At 35.2% G+C, this 14,304-nt stretch overlaps 1 protein-coding gene across 1 annotated transcript in view; it reads left to right on the top strand.

Annotated features, from left to right (window-relative positions):
* CSMD3 (CUB and Sushi multiple domains 3) overlaps nucleotides 1-14,304 on the top strand; it is a 1,747,434-nt gene that overhangs the window by 1,534,462 nt on the left and 198,668 nt on the right. Inside the window, 2 exon segments of the mRNA XM_053715303.1 lie at nucleotides 77-265; nucleotides 981-1,127. Of these exon segments, the coding sequence (XP_053571278.1) occupies nucleotides 77-265; nucleotides 981-1,127 (336 nt within the window).

Genomic DNA, 14,304 nt, shown 5'->3' with positions numbered 1-14,304 from the left:
AAGGCAGATTTTGGATTTGATGTCCTTTTTAATCTTGGTTCTCACTTGTGTTGTATCCTTTTTTTCTGACTTACAGTGTTATGTCCAGCCAATGAAATTCGTCTGGATTCAACTGGCATCATTTTAAGCCCTGGCTATCCTGATAGTTATCCAAATCTTCAGATGTGCGCATGGACAATAAGTGTTGAAAAGGGATATAATATTACTTTAATTTTTGAATTCTTTCATACTGAAAAGGAATTTGACTTGCTCGAGGTTTTTGATGGTAAGTGAACATTCAGGGGTAGATTTATCACAGTGCGTATCATGTCCGCTGCACATCGATAAATGCCGACAGCATACGCTGTCAGCATTTATCATTGCACCAGCAGTTCTTGTAAACTGCTGGTGCAATGCTGATTTTACCACACCCAAGATTTGCGGCCGCTAGCAGGGGGTATCAATCAGGTATCGATCGGGTTGATTCCTGTCCGCGGCCTCAGAGCAGGTGGACAAGTTATGGAGCAGCGGTCTTTAGACCGCTACTTCATAACTACTGTTTCCGGCAACCCTGAACAGGAATATCAAGCTCCATACGGAGTTTGATAAATCGGCCCCTCAGTATTAGTTTGCTCATTTATTCAATGAGGCCCATTTATTAAGCTCAGTATGGAGCTTGTGGGCCGTGTTTCTGGCGAGTTCTTTAGACTCGCCAGAAACAGCAGTTATGAAGCAGCGGTCTAAAGGAATTGCCACAATTCAACCTGATTGTACACCCCCCTGCTGGCGGCCAATTGGCCGCAAGTCTGCAGGGGGCAGCGTTGCACCAGCAGCTCTTGTGAGCTGCTGGTGCAATGCTGAATACGGAGAGCGTATTGCTCTCCGCATTCAGCGATGTCTGTCGGACCTGACAGACATTTGATAATTCGGCCTCAATGTCTTTTTTTATCACTGTGCATTTCTTTAACACATCGTAACTAAAAACTTTATTTTTGGAACAGGTTCCAACAGCCACTACCCTTTGCTTATTTCACTAAGTGGCGATTACTCTTCTACTTTTAATATAACTAGCAGTGGACATGAAGTTTTTCTACGGTGGTCAGCTGATCATGGGACAAACAAAAAAGGATTCAAGATACGATATATAGGTATGTGATTTTTGCTATATAAATCCCTATTTGCATAGATTATGTATGTAAACATAGATCTGTAAATATTTGCCTCTTATTTGCTTATTGTTCATGTATATTTTAAATGAAGCAAATATAAAATCATTGTTTTGGTGCTGATGTACTAAAAATAATTTGGATTGATTTTGGGAAAATTCACTTGTAGATATTGTTTATTAAAACAGCCATGTGGAATTTTTACCTTTTTTTTTTAAAGCTCTGCTAATAATTTAATTTTAATTAACTATTTAAAATATGTGTGAAATTTATTTATGGATTTTTTTTCATATGGTTTACAATATGCACCAATTTCTATTAACTAAATTCTAAAAGTGCCTGATAAATATAAAAAGGCACTGAAATAATGACATGGGTTCACTAGAATAGATATGATCAGAACATGCCTTTAACTTTTATAAAGGTGACATATTACTAAGTGCTTCACCTACTATATCCTCTCAAAAGGAACAATTACCCTATAAAATATTTAATGGAAAAAAACACTTCAATTATATTAATTGTACATATTGGACAAAAATACACATACACACAAGCACACACACAAATAAACCTTTAACTCTTTTCTTACCCACCAACTCATATGCCTTACATGACTTAAAAACATAACTAGACGTGCAATACAAAAGCAATAAGTTTATTTCTAATCAAGATCTGTAATGCTTTCATTAACCAGTTGTGGCTTTAACAAAGCATATAACCCTATTTCTGGCGTAAAATATTTTTATTATTTTAGGGCTATTAGTTTAGGAGTAGTTTTTTGTATTTTTTGTAATGTAAGTGTTTTTTTTGTAATGTTAGATTTTTTAAAAAAAATTCTTAGGATTAGTTTTTTTAAATTTGTAATTTAGTATTTTTAATTGGTATTTTTTTATTTTATTAGACTAGTAAGGTTAGGTTTTAATTTAACGTTAGGGGGTGTTAGGTTTATGGGTTCATAGTTTAATTTAGTGTTTTGCGATGTGGGGGGCAGGAGGTTTAGGGTTAATAATTTTATTTAGTGTCGGCGATGTCAGGAAGCGTCGGATTAGGGGTTAATCACTTTATTTAGTGTCGGCGATGTTGGAGAGTGGCGAATTAGTGGTTATTCACTTTTATTAGTGTTGGGCAGCTGTGGATTAGGGGTGTTTAGACAAGGGGTTTATGTTAGGGTGTTAGGTTTAAACGTAACTTTCTTTCCCCCATAGACATCAATGTAGTTGCGTTATAGCAATCGCTATTCCACACTTCAGGTGTTAGTTTTTTTTCTAACACTTTCTCCCCATTGATGCCTATGGGGGAAAGCGTGCACAAGCATGTCAAATCAGCCTTCGGCTTTTGTGCGATATGGAGCTTAATGCACCATAACGCACAGAACAAGGCTTTTCAGTAACTCGTAATGGCAGCGCTAAGGAGAGTGAAATAACGCAATTGTTTTGGCGTTATTTTTGCACCCTGTTTAGCACAAAACTTGTAATCTAGGTGATAGTTAGCTAGTATCAGTGATACACAAATTACATGATCTAATGAGTTAGAACATGTTTTTCTCCATTAGAAACATAAAAATTACTGTCAATGTGCAATGGCTTGAATAATGTGAATGGAAAAAAATATATATTACTATGCAAAGTCTGATATTCACTAATAGGCACATAAAATGTAGACCAGTATGGAACATATAAGTGTGCATACAAATAAATCCTTTTGATTTTTCAAATTTTTAATATAATTATCTATAATTACTACTTATGATAGCAATGTCTCCATGAACAAAATTATTTGCCAGACTGCCAACAAGAAAAATACCTACACATTATATAGACCAAGTTTATCTTTATTGTTTTTTTTTAATGAAACCATTTTACAGCATGTGGAAAAGCCTGCATGTGTTTAGAAAGTAGTTCATTTTGATAGAGATAATTATTGATCCAGATTAATTTTAATAAACAGATCCCACAGATTTTATATTTTGTTAGTAAATGCTCTTAATGCAGTTTTATTAATTTGCACATAATGCTTTTTTTTAATTTGCACATAATGCTTTTTTTTTAATTTGCACATAATGCTTTTTTTAATTTGCACATAATGCTTTTTTTTAATTTGCACATAATGCAGTTTTTTGCACATAATGCTGTTTTTGACCTTATTTTCCTTTCTTGAAGCAGTTAAAAAATGAATGAAAAATAATAAAATAGATGTTAGGAGTTTGCAAAATGTTAGTGAATGAGAAAAACAATATATGTTATAGAAATTAAAGGCATAATTACCTTTAAATACAGCTCAGCATGGCTGCAGCTTCCAAGGTTGATCACATTTTAATGCTACTTGGGTACCTTTCAACATTCACAGTTCTTAAACTTGGAATCACCTCTTTACTAGCGGTGTTTTTATGTTTTTTTTTAGCATTTGGATATTATCATGATGACTGAAAAGTTATATCTTTACTATAACTCTTGTGTTGTGTTACATGATTTGAGGGTCATGTCACAAAAAATGATAACTTGTCTTTGGTCTGAGTTTAAGAGAATATTGTGAAAGTGCTTATTAAAGGTCAACCTGCAGATATGCTGTCTATGAAGAGACAAACATTTCTAACCAGCATAAGACAAATCCATCTTTTTTTTATTAGTATATATATATATATATATATATATATATATATATATATATATATATATATATATATATATATATATATAATATATATTAGTATTTATAAATAATTGGGTGTTTGGATCAGCAATTTAATTTTGATCTATCAAATAACTGAAGGACACAGTAATATTTCAGCAATGAAATTAGGTTTATTGGATTAACAGAAAATATGCAATATGCATCAAAACGAAATTAGACAGGTGCATACATTTGGGCACCCTTGTCATATTGTTGATTTGAATACCTGTAACTACCTAGCACTGATTAATTGGAACACACAATTAGTTTAGTGAGCCCATTAAGCCTTGACAGGTGCATCAAATCATGAGAAAGGGTATTTAAGGTGGTCAATTGCAAGTTGTTGTTCTCTTTGACTCTTCCTCTGAAGAGTGGAAACATGGGGGCCTCAAAACAACTCTCAAATGAAATGAAAACAAAGATTGTTCAACATTATGGTTTAGGGGAAGGCTACAAAAAGGTATCACAGAGATTTAAGCTGTCAGTGTCCACTGTGAGGAACATAGTGAGGAAATGGAAGACCACAGGCACAGTTCTTTTTAAGAACAGAAGTGACAGGCCAAGTAAAATATCAGAGAGGCAAAGGATAGTGAGAACGATCAAAAACAGCACACAGACCACCTCCAAAGACCTACAACCTCATCTTGCAGATGGTGTCACTGTGCATTGTTCAACAATTCAGCGCACTTTGCACAAGGAGAAGCTGTATGGGAGAGTGATGCAGAAGAAGCCTTTTCTGCACACATGTTACAAACAGAGTCGCTTGAGGTATGCAAATGCACATTTGGACAAGCCAGCTTCATTTTGGAAGAAGGTGCTATAGACTGATGAGACAAAGATTGAGTTATTTGGTCATAACAAGGGGCATTATGCATGGCGGCAAAAGAACACAGCATTCAAAGACAAACAATTGCTAGCCACAGTAAAATTTGGTGGATGTTTCATCATGCTGAGGGGCTGTGTGGCCAGTGCCGGTACTGGGAATCTTGTTAAAGTTGAGGGTCACATGGATTCCACTCAATATCAGCAGATACTTGAGAATAATGTTGAGGAATCAGTCACAAAGTTGAAGTTACACCGGGGCTGGATATTTCAACAAGACAACGACCCAAAACACTGCTCAAAATCTACTCTGGCATTTATGCAGAGGAACAAGTACAATGTTCTGGAATGGCCCTCCCAGTCCCCAGACCTGAATATTATTGAAAATCTGTAGGGTGATTTGAAGCGGGCTGTCCATGCTCGGCAACCATCAAACCTGACTGAACTGGAGATGTTTTGCAAGGAGGAATGGTCCAAAATACCTTCATCCAGAATCCAGACACTCATTACAGGCTATAGGGAGTGTTTAGAGGCTGTTATTTCTGCTAAAGGAGGCTCTACTAAATATTGATGCAATATTTCTGTTGGGGTGCCCAAATATATGCACCTGTCTAATTTCGTTCTGATGCATATTGCACATTTTTTGTAAATCCAATAAACCTAATTTCACTACTGAAATATTACTGTGGCTCTAATTTTCTTCTATACTCTTGTACCATTTAGTGGTATAGGCCACTCAGGATGTCATATCTTTCAACATTCTCTACTTTATTAACATACTAGAAGTTTAAAAACAAATTCATTATTATTTTACTTATAAATATGGTTGAGAATTAATTAACTATTAGACAAACAATAATACAAGACAATCAAGGCCTACCATGCACATAGCATAATAGATTTACTTAAAAATTCACAGCTAAACATTTCTGTGCAACAGAATCAATCATTAGACTGGACAGAGCATTTGATAAGAAAAATGGTCAGTTAGGGAAATTCAAATTATTATTATTATTAGTAGTATTAGCAGTAGTATTAGCAGCAATATACTGTGCTGCCAAATTCCATTGTGTTGGGTGCATGAGAACACTCATTCTTTGTAAAAAAAATAATAAAGATATAAAAAACAGACTAAGTAAAACAACATAAATACAGGAGTAAATTGCCAATCTCCAAAGACATTACAATCTTTGGGATTGCTATTTCTAAAGGATAGGGCTGCTCCAATAATGGTTTTAGTTGCTATAGCAACCAGTTGCACCCTTAGATTTACCACTGCTTTTTACAAGTTTCCGATGGAAGTGCACAAGGTTCAGTTCCAGGTTCCCTTATCTTTTCTCACTACACATCTCCCCTGGGTTACATATTCAAGTTCTGTTGATGTCAACATCAACTGTATGGTAACAAAAACACATCTTCTTCTATACAACAAGTCTATCATGTTCCTTGCTCATGTCACCAGCTGTCTATCCAGTATTTTATCATGTTTGTCCTGTTGTTATGCAAGTTCATCATATCAAAATTTAGCTCAATTTCTGTCCATTATTTATACTAACCATTTTATCATGTTATTTATGACAGTACTATTATCAGAAAAAATCAGCTGACTTGAGGAGGGGAGGTCATATTTTACTCAGCACTTTAATTTATCCCTCAAATTTAATCCTTGGCTAAATCCTGTTGTCTTCACAAAATATTATAATCATATTGTGTATCTTCTTAAATTAGGAAGCTACTAAGATTCTAATCCTTTTACTTATCATGTCACTCCTTGACTACTGCAACTCTATTCTTTTTGGTTTCTCAATCAATCAATCAATCAATTAATCAATCATACATGCCCCTACCAATCTCATCTTCCCAACACACTGCTTTTCATGTGCTGCATAGCTGTCAGCTCATTGGCTTTCTTTAGTTTTAAGAATAAAATGCATCCTCTTACATTTAACATACACTACATACTTGTCTCCCTTACATTTCTGTCCTTGCTTGCAAATATGTCCATTAACACCTTCTCCACTCTATTCAAGACCTAACTCACTCTACCTCTGTGATTACTACCACATACTCCTGCTTTCAGGACTTTTACCTAAACTTTACCAGTTAAACAGCTTTTCTAGCCTTGCTCTTTAAGACTTGCCTCATTCTATTTTTTTCCCTAAAATCATCAATTTAACAATGCATGTTTCTTACATTAACATATTTTGTTCATTTTTTTTTTTTTTTGCTTTAACAACTATTTTTTTTTCTGTTGTTTTTTTTCTGCTAACTATACTCATATAAAGATGGTTTACATCACAGGCTTTACCATCTACAGTTAGTATTTCCAAAAGAAAAATGTAATCACTTCACTCATGAAAAAAATCATGAAAGAAATTTTTTTAACACATTTATATCGGGCTAAATTACAAGTGGCAAGCTAACTTTTACTTTCGCTCTTGCGCTAACTATTTTTAATGCAGGCATGTTAGTGCACCTATTACAAATTGAAAGTAAAAAATTATCATGCGAGCGAAAGTCCATTGCACGCTAACTTTGGGAAGCACCATCAGATCATCACTGATCCTCCTCCAAATTTCAAAGTGAGTGAGAGGCCTACAAGCCACACTTTGAAATTTGCTGGAGAATCAGTGATGATCTGTGGGAGCTTCAGTAAGGCTGGAATCAGGCAGATTCATTTTTGTGAAGGACGCATGAATCAATCCATGTACAAGGTTATCCTGGAAGAGAACTTGCTTCCTTCTGCTCTGACAATGTTCCCCAACACTGAGGATTGGATTTTCCAGCAGGACATTGATCCAAGGCCCAGTCAGGTCAATCAAGGTGTGGATGGAGGTCCACCAGATCAAGACCCTTTCATGGCCAGCACAGTCTCCAGAGATGAACTCCATTGAAAACTTCTGGAATGTGATTAAGAGGAAGATTTATGGTCACAAACCATCAAACAAAGCTGAACTGCTTGAATTTTTGCTCAAGGAGTGGCATAAAGTCACAAAACAGCAATGTGAAAGACTGGCAGAGAGCATGCCAAGACATATGAAAGCCGTGATTGAAAATTAGACTTATTCCCCAAAATATTCCTTTCTAAACTCTACTTAAGTTAAAACATTAGTATTGTGATGTTTAAAAATGAATATGAACTTGTTTTCTTTGCATTATTTGAGGTCTGAAAGCACTGCATCTTTTTTGGTAATTTGACTGGTTGTTTTTTTCTGCAAACAAATGCTCTAAATTACAATATTTTTATTTAGAATTTGGGATAAATGTTGTCAGTACTTTATAGAATAAAAAAATTATAAATTGTAAAACCAGAGAAACTGATCATTTTGCAGAGATCTATTTTTTTAGAGCTGTATATGTGTATATATGTATATACATGTGTATACATGTGTTTATATGTCAAGTAGATTGTAGTAGCCATATTAGTCCAGTATTTGTTTTTCAAAATACCTAGATTATTGCGGTGTGCACTAATACCTTTTTTATTGGACTAACATTACATAGTAAAAGACAAGCTTTTGAGATTCATCTCTTCTTAAGGTCTGATCATTATGATAAAATGTGTTCATTGATATCTTGGAAATAAGGGGGGCTAGGGGGACAGTACAGGAGGTGGGAGAGACAGCTGAGAGAATTTGCAGAGGGTCATAAATAGCAGCTCAAGCTGATGCTGAAAAATGCTGAGGGTGGAGGGAACACACTGGCAGGGTAAGTGCTGGATAATCTTTAAACAGAGAATTGCATGCTACTGTGTGTACATAACATATTCACATATTATGAACAGACAGTCACTGATGTTAACATGTACATATGTGCACATGCCAATGACAGATGTTAGATGACTTATTATATAAAGTTTTGGTAATGTGACAAAAATCTGGGATCTGCATTGCATCCTGTGCTTATCGTGTTAAAATATGTCACCATTTTTATTTCAAATGTTTTATTTTCCTGGGTGCTTTTAAAGTTCCCTTTCAGTATTTTAATACTGAGGTTCCCAAAAGAGTGGCTAGTATGTGTGAAATGGTATCCAATTTTTTTTTTCTTTGTGATTTTTAATAGAGCTTCTATGAAGATTCACACTAAGGTGCAGCTTTTGTCCTGTTTCTCCTATGTAGCCTCCACGGTCACATGCTGTGCACTGTAAGATGTTTACCACATTTGCAGACATACAGTTGCAAGAAAAAGTATGTGAACCCTTTGGAATGATATGGATTTCTGCACAAATTGGTCATAAAATGTGATCTGATCATCATCTAAGTCACAACAATAGACAATCACAGTCTGCTTAAACTAATAACACACAAAGAATGAAATGTTGCCATGTTTTTATTGAACACACCATGTAAACATTCACAGTGCAGGTGGAAAAAGTATGTGAACCCCTAGACTAATGACATCTCCAAGAGCTAATTGGAGTGAGATGTCAGCCAACTGGAGTCCAATCAATGAGATGAGATTGGAGGTGTTGGTTACAGCTGCCCTGCCCTATAAAAAACACACACCAGTTCTGGGTTTGCTTTTCACAAGAAGCATTGCCTGATGTGAATGATGCCTCGCACAAAAGAGCTCTCAGAAGATCTACGATTAAGAATTGTTGACTTGCATAAAGCTGGAAAGGGTTATAAAAGTATCTCCAAAAACCTTGCTGTTCATCAGTCCATGGTAAGACAAATTGTCTATAAATGGAGAAAGTTCAGTACTGCTGCTACTCTCACTAGAAGTGGCCGTCCTGTAAAGATGACTGCAAGAGCACAGCGCAGACTGCTCAATGAGGTGAAGAAGAATCCTAGAGTGTCAGCTAAAGACTTACAAAAGTCACTGGCAAATGCTAACATCCCTGTTAGCGAATCTACAATGCGTAAAACACTAAACAAGAATGGATTTCATGGGAGGATACCACAGAGGAAGCCCCTGCTGTCCAAACAAAACATTGCTGCACGTTTACAGTTTGCACAAGAGCACCTGAATGTTCCACAGCAGTACTGGCAAAATATTCTGTGGACAGATGAAACCAAAGTTGAGTTGTTTGGAAGAAACACACAACACTATGTGTGGTGAAAAAGAGGCACAGCACACCAACATCAAAACCTCATCCCAACTGTGAAGTATGGTGGAGGGGGCATCATAGTTTGGGGCTGCTTTGCTGCGTCAGGGCCTGGACGGATTGCTATCATCGAAGGAAAAATGAATTCCCAAGTTTATCAAGACATTTTGCAGGAGAACTTAAGGCCATCTGTCTACCAGCTGAAGCTCAACAGAAGATGGGTGTTGCAACAGGACAATGACCCAAAGCATAGAAGTAAATCAACAACATAATGGCTTAAACAGAAGAAATTACGCCTTCTGAAGTGGCCCAGTCAGACTCCTGACCTCAACACGATTGAGATGCTGTGGCATGACCTCAAGAAAGCGATTCACACCAGACATCCCAAGAATATTGCTGAACTGAAACAGTTCTGTAAAGAGGAATGGTCAAGAATTACTCCTGACCGTTGTGCACGTCTGATCTGCAACTACAGGAAACGTTTGGTTGAAGTTATTGCTGCCAAAGGAGGTTCAACCAGTTATTAAATCCAAGGGTTCACATACTTTTTTCCACCTGCACTGTGAATGTTTACATGGTGTGTTCAATAAAAACATGGCAACATTTCATTCTTTGTGTGTTATTAGTTTAAGCAGACTGTGATTGTCTATTGTTGTGACTTAGATGATCATCAGATCACATTTTATGACCAATTTGTGCAGAAATCAATATAATTCCAAAGGGTTCACATACTTTTTCTTGCAACTGTATATGCATGTATAAACATAAATACCTTTGTGTATACACACACACACACACACACACATATATATATATATATATATATATATATATATAAATATATTGGCACCCCTGCATTTCTGTCAGATAATGCACCACTTCGCCTAGAAAATGTTTGCAATTACAAATGTTTAGGCATTCTCATGTTTATTTATTTTGTTTGTATTGGTATGACACAAAAAAAGTGGAGAAAAAAAGCCAAATCTGACACATTCCACGCAAAACTCCAAAAAATTACTGGCCAAAATTATTGGCACCCTTAATTTAATATTTGGTTGCAACACCCCTTGGAAAAAAATAACTGAAATCAATTGCTTCCTGTAGCCATCAATGAGTTTCTTACCCATTAATTTTGGATCACTCTTTTTTCGCCAACTGCTCCAGGTATCTCACATTGGAAGGGTTCCTTTTCCCAAATGCTGTTTTGAGATCTCTACACAGGTGTTCAATGTGATTGAGTTCTGGGCTAGTTGCTGGCCAGTTCAGTACTCTCCAGCACTTTATCTTAAACTATTTCTTGGCACTCTTTGACATGTGCTTTGGGTCATTGTTCTACTGTAAGACCCATGACCTCTGACAGAGACCCCACTTTCTGAAAATGGGCCCTACTTTGCACAACAGAATTATTTGGTATCAGTGAACCTCCACCATGTTTGACTGTAGGGACTGTATTATTTTCTTTAAGAGCCTAATTTCTTTTTTCTGAAAACAGTAGAATGATGGGCTTTACCAAAAAAGCTGTAATTTTGTTTCTTTTGGCCACAGCACATTCTCCCAAAAGAATTTGGCTTTTTATGTTTTTATGCCAGCAGTAGGGTCCTCCAGGGTCTCCTACCTTAGTGTCCCTTTTTATTCAGATGGCGCCGTATAGTGTAAGCTGACACATTTGTACCCTGTGCCTGAAGATCAGCTTGACTTTGTCTGGAAGTTGATTGATGTTCTTTATCCACCATTCGAACAATCCTTTGTTACAAAATTTGTGCACAACAGAATAGTGCACCTGAAGACCTATCGTAAAGTTTAAGAGGGACCGCTCTAACTACCGTCACTTGTAATCTTTGTATTAATAAACTAGTAGTGAAATTATAAGCATAATAATTGTCGCTATAAAAACTAAACAAAAAATATAAATAAAACCCTTATTCAACCACACTACCACCAATTTGTTTTTACCCTTTAAAAGGAATTTAAACAACAATCACAAAGGTTCAGATTTTTGGTTACCTATATGTGCAACAACATTTTTTTTAGAAAGACTAGTGTTAAATATATTGTAATGTCAACTGAAATTAGACATAGGATGATTCTTAAGTTGTCTTGCAATTAATAAGATGGCCAAACAACTGCACTGTAACTATGTAATCAGATCACTAGGGTATAATCAAATTAAAAGAGAGAAAAATATTTTTAATGTTGCATTTTGTCTATACAAGTCAGCCATAACAGGAATTAGATTTCTGGACTTTTTGCATAACAAATTATCGTTACCTTGGAGACTGAATCTAATTAAATACTGTAGCAGCACTGAGTTAAGAAATACACACACAAAAAAAGAAATATGATTAAATGGGAAACATAGGATACTATGTTTTCCTTGCTATTCCACATCAAATAATGTGTTACTCAATTTATTTTTTGAGATACACAGTTGTAAATTCCCAAAGCGTCTTACAATACTATTGCCACATGTTAGACAAACTATAGATAATATACATATAATAATTGCTGAAAAAAACTATGGGCTAGATTACAAGTGGCACAGTAATGATAGCTCAGAACGCAATAGGCAGTATCACTTGATACTTGATAACATTAGCATGCAACTTGGTATTACAAGACCACGGTAAATCAGATTTACCATAGAAGGCTTAGCACAGGCAACATCACTCACTCTAGCGTAAGTGAACACTGTCCATCCGGCAGCTGATAAATGCTGGACATAGTTTTAAACAAAACTGGGTACACATCCTACAGCACTGTAAAACTCAAAGCTCTGGATACTAACAAACAGCTGTACAGCTCCCTGCAACCCAGGCAGTTAGCCCCTGACCAGCAAAGTCCATAGGTAAAATTGCAAAACAAATAGTTAAAATAGCACAGAAAGTCTGGCACTCACTTGCAAGCAGTATTGTTCAAGAAAGGTAAAGCACAATGATAAATCATGGTGGTGCAAAAAATCTGTTAAGGGCTCCACACAAGTCCCCCCGGAACAAGATACAGACCAAGAAAGCAGCAGCACTCACCGATTCATCAAACATTGGGACACCAAGGTGAAGAAAGACAAGATTTTGGACTTCTAGACCTTAGTTATGTCAATACACATAATGCAAATATAACACCTTTATAAAGGGGCAGGTATACAAAGCCCCACCCCTACACTTAACCATTTCTAGTCATAATCAACTATAGTGGATATATATCTTTATACACACTTTTGAGTTCTTCCCAGTCAAATACCTTGAAATATGCAAAATCATTTTTAAACAATGAGTTTTTGAAGTAAATATTTGAAATGCCTATGTCCTTTACTATGTAAAAAATATTCTTTTTATTTTTAAATATATATTTTTATATATACTGTATATATACTGTATATATATATATATCTGTATATATCTGTATATACTATATATATATATATATATATATATATATATATATATATATATATGTGTATATATTCATATAGATATATATGTACATATATATTTTTATAAAAAAAAGTATACAGATATATAAAGAAATATATATTTAAAATAAAACGAACACTGTCTTTTAAGTGAAGAATACATGGATGTGAAGTATTCTTAATGCACCTTCAACTTTAGCACAGTTGATCTAGGGCAGTTTGGGTTTAGTGCATGAGTGATAAAGTGAAAGGGCTTTCTTTAGCACGCCCCATAGAAGTCTATAGGGAGAGAGAGTAGCACGGTCACAATATCCGAAGACCTGAAGATATCGTGCCTGAATCTTTCACTCACATCCTAACTTTTTACTTCAACTTGTAATATCAGCACTAACCCAACAGTTTTTTTGCCTTGAGCACAGTTAGAGCTCATGAGTGATAACAAATATGTATAAGTATATAAGTGATTTAGTTCAGGCAAAGATTTTATTTTATTATTTTTAATATACAACAAAACTCCTCTACTAGTCCAGCCTGTCAATTTCTATTCCCATTTCCAGGTAGCTAAACAAGCCAATTTACTTCAAAAGCTGCTGTGCGCATTCTGATATAACTGGAGTTTTTTGTTTAGTTTAGTTGTATCTTTATTTTAAATACAATAAAGTCAATTTTAAAGATGCCATATTAAAATAAAATGTTATGTTTTGCAGGATATTTCAAAGATTTAAATAAAGTTTTTATTAATCTGAATGTGACAGAAGGAAATATGTTTTCTCTCTAGATAAAAGCTAAATCTTTCACAGTGTATGCTTCCTGTTTATTTACCTAGTTCTCTTTCATGTTAACTGCACTGTAATTATAAACAACTAATTCACATGCCTCATAATTAGCCATTCATCCTGTTTATAGAGGAGGACCATGCAGTAACATTCTTTATTCTTTTGAATTATTCCATCTTGAAAGCAGGGATTTACAATAAATGTGAATAAAGTCACAAACAGCTTGGATCCTCTTTACATATCATATACTGCTTTTTTTTCCTTCTTTCTTTTTCTCCCCTCAGTCAATATGAGTTGCATGTATTAAAAGCTTATGGATGATGCTGAATATTGGTATGCTTATATACATATATTGATTTAGTAGCTAATGAGAAATGGGGTTTATTGAATGTTGTATCTTACCTTATGTATAAGATGTTGTGCATGAGTTTA

Source organism: Bombina bombina, chromosome 5 (genome assembly GCF_027579735.1).
Source record: "Bombina bombina isolate aBomBom1 chromosome 5, aBomBom1.pri, whole genome shotgun sequence".
NCBI classification, from domain to species: domain Eukaryota; kingdom Metazoa; phylum Chordata; class Amphibia; order Anura; family Bombinatoridae; genus Bombina; species Bombina bombina.
The sequence above is the reverse complement of the archived record's forward strand: the minus strand, read 5'-3'. Positions and strand labels throughout refer to the sequence as shown.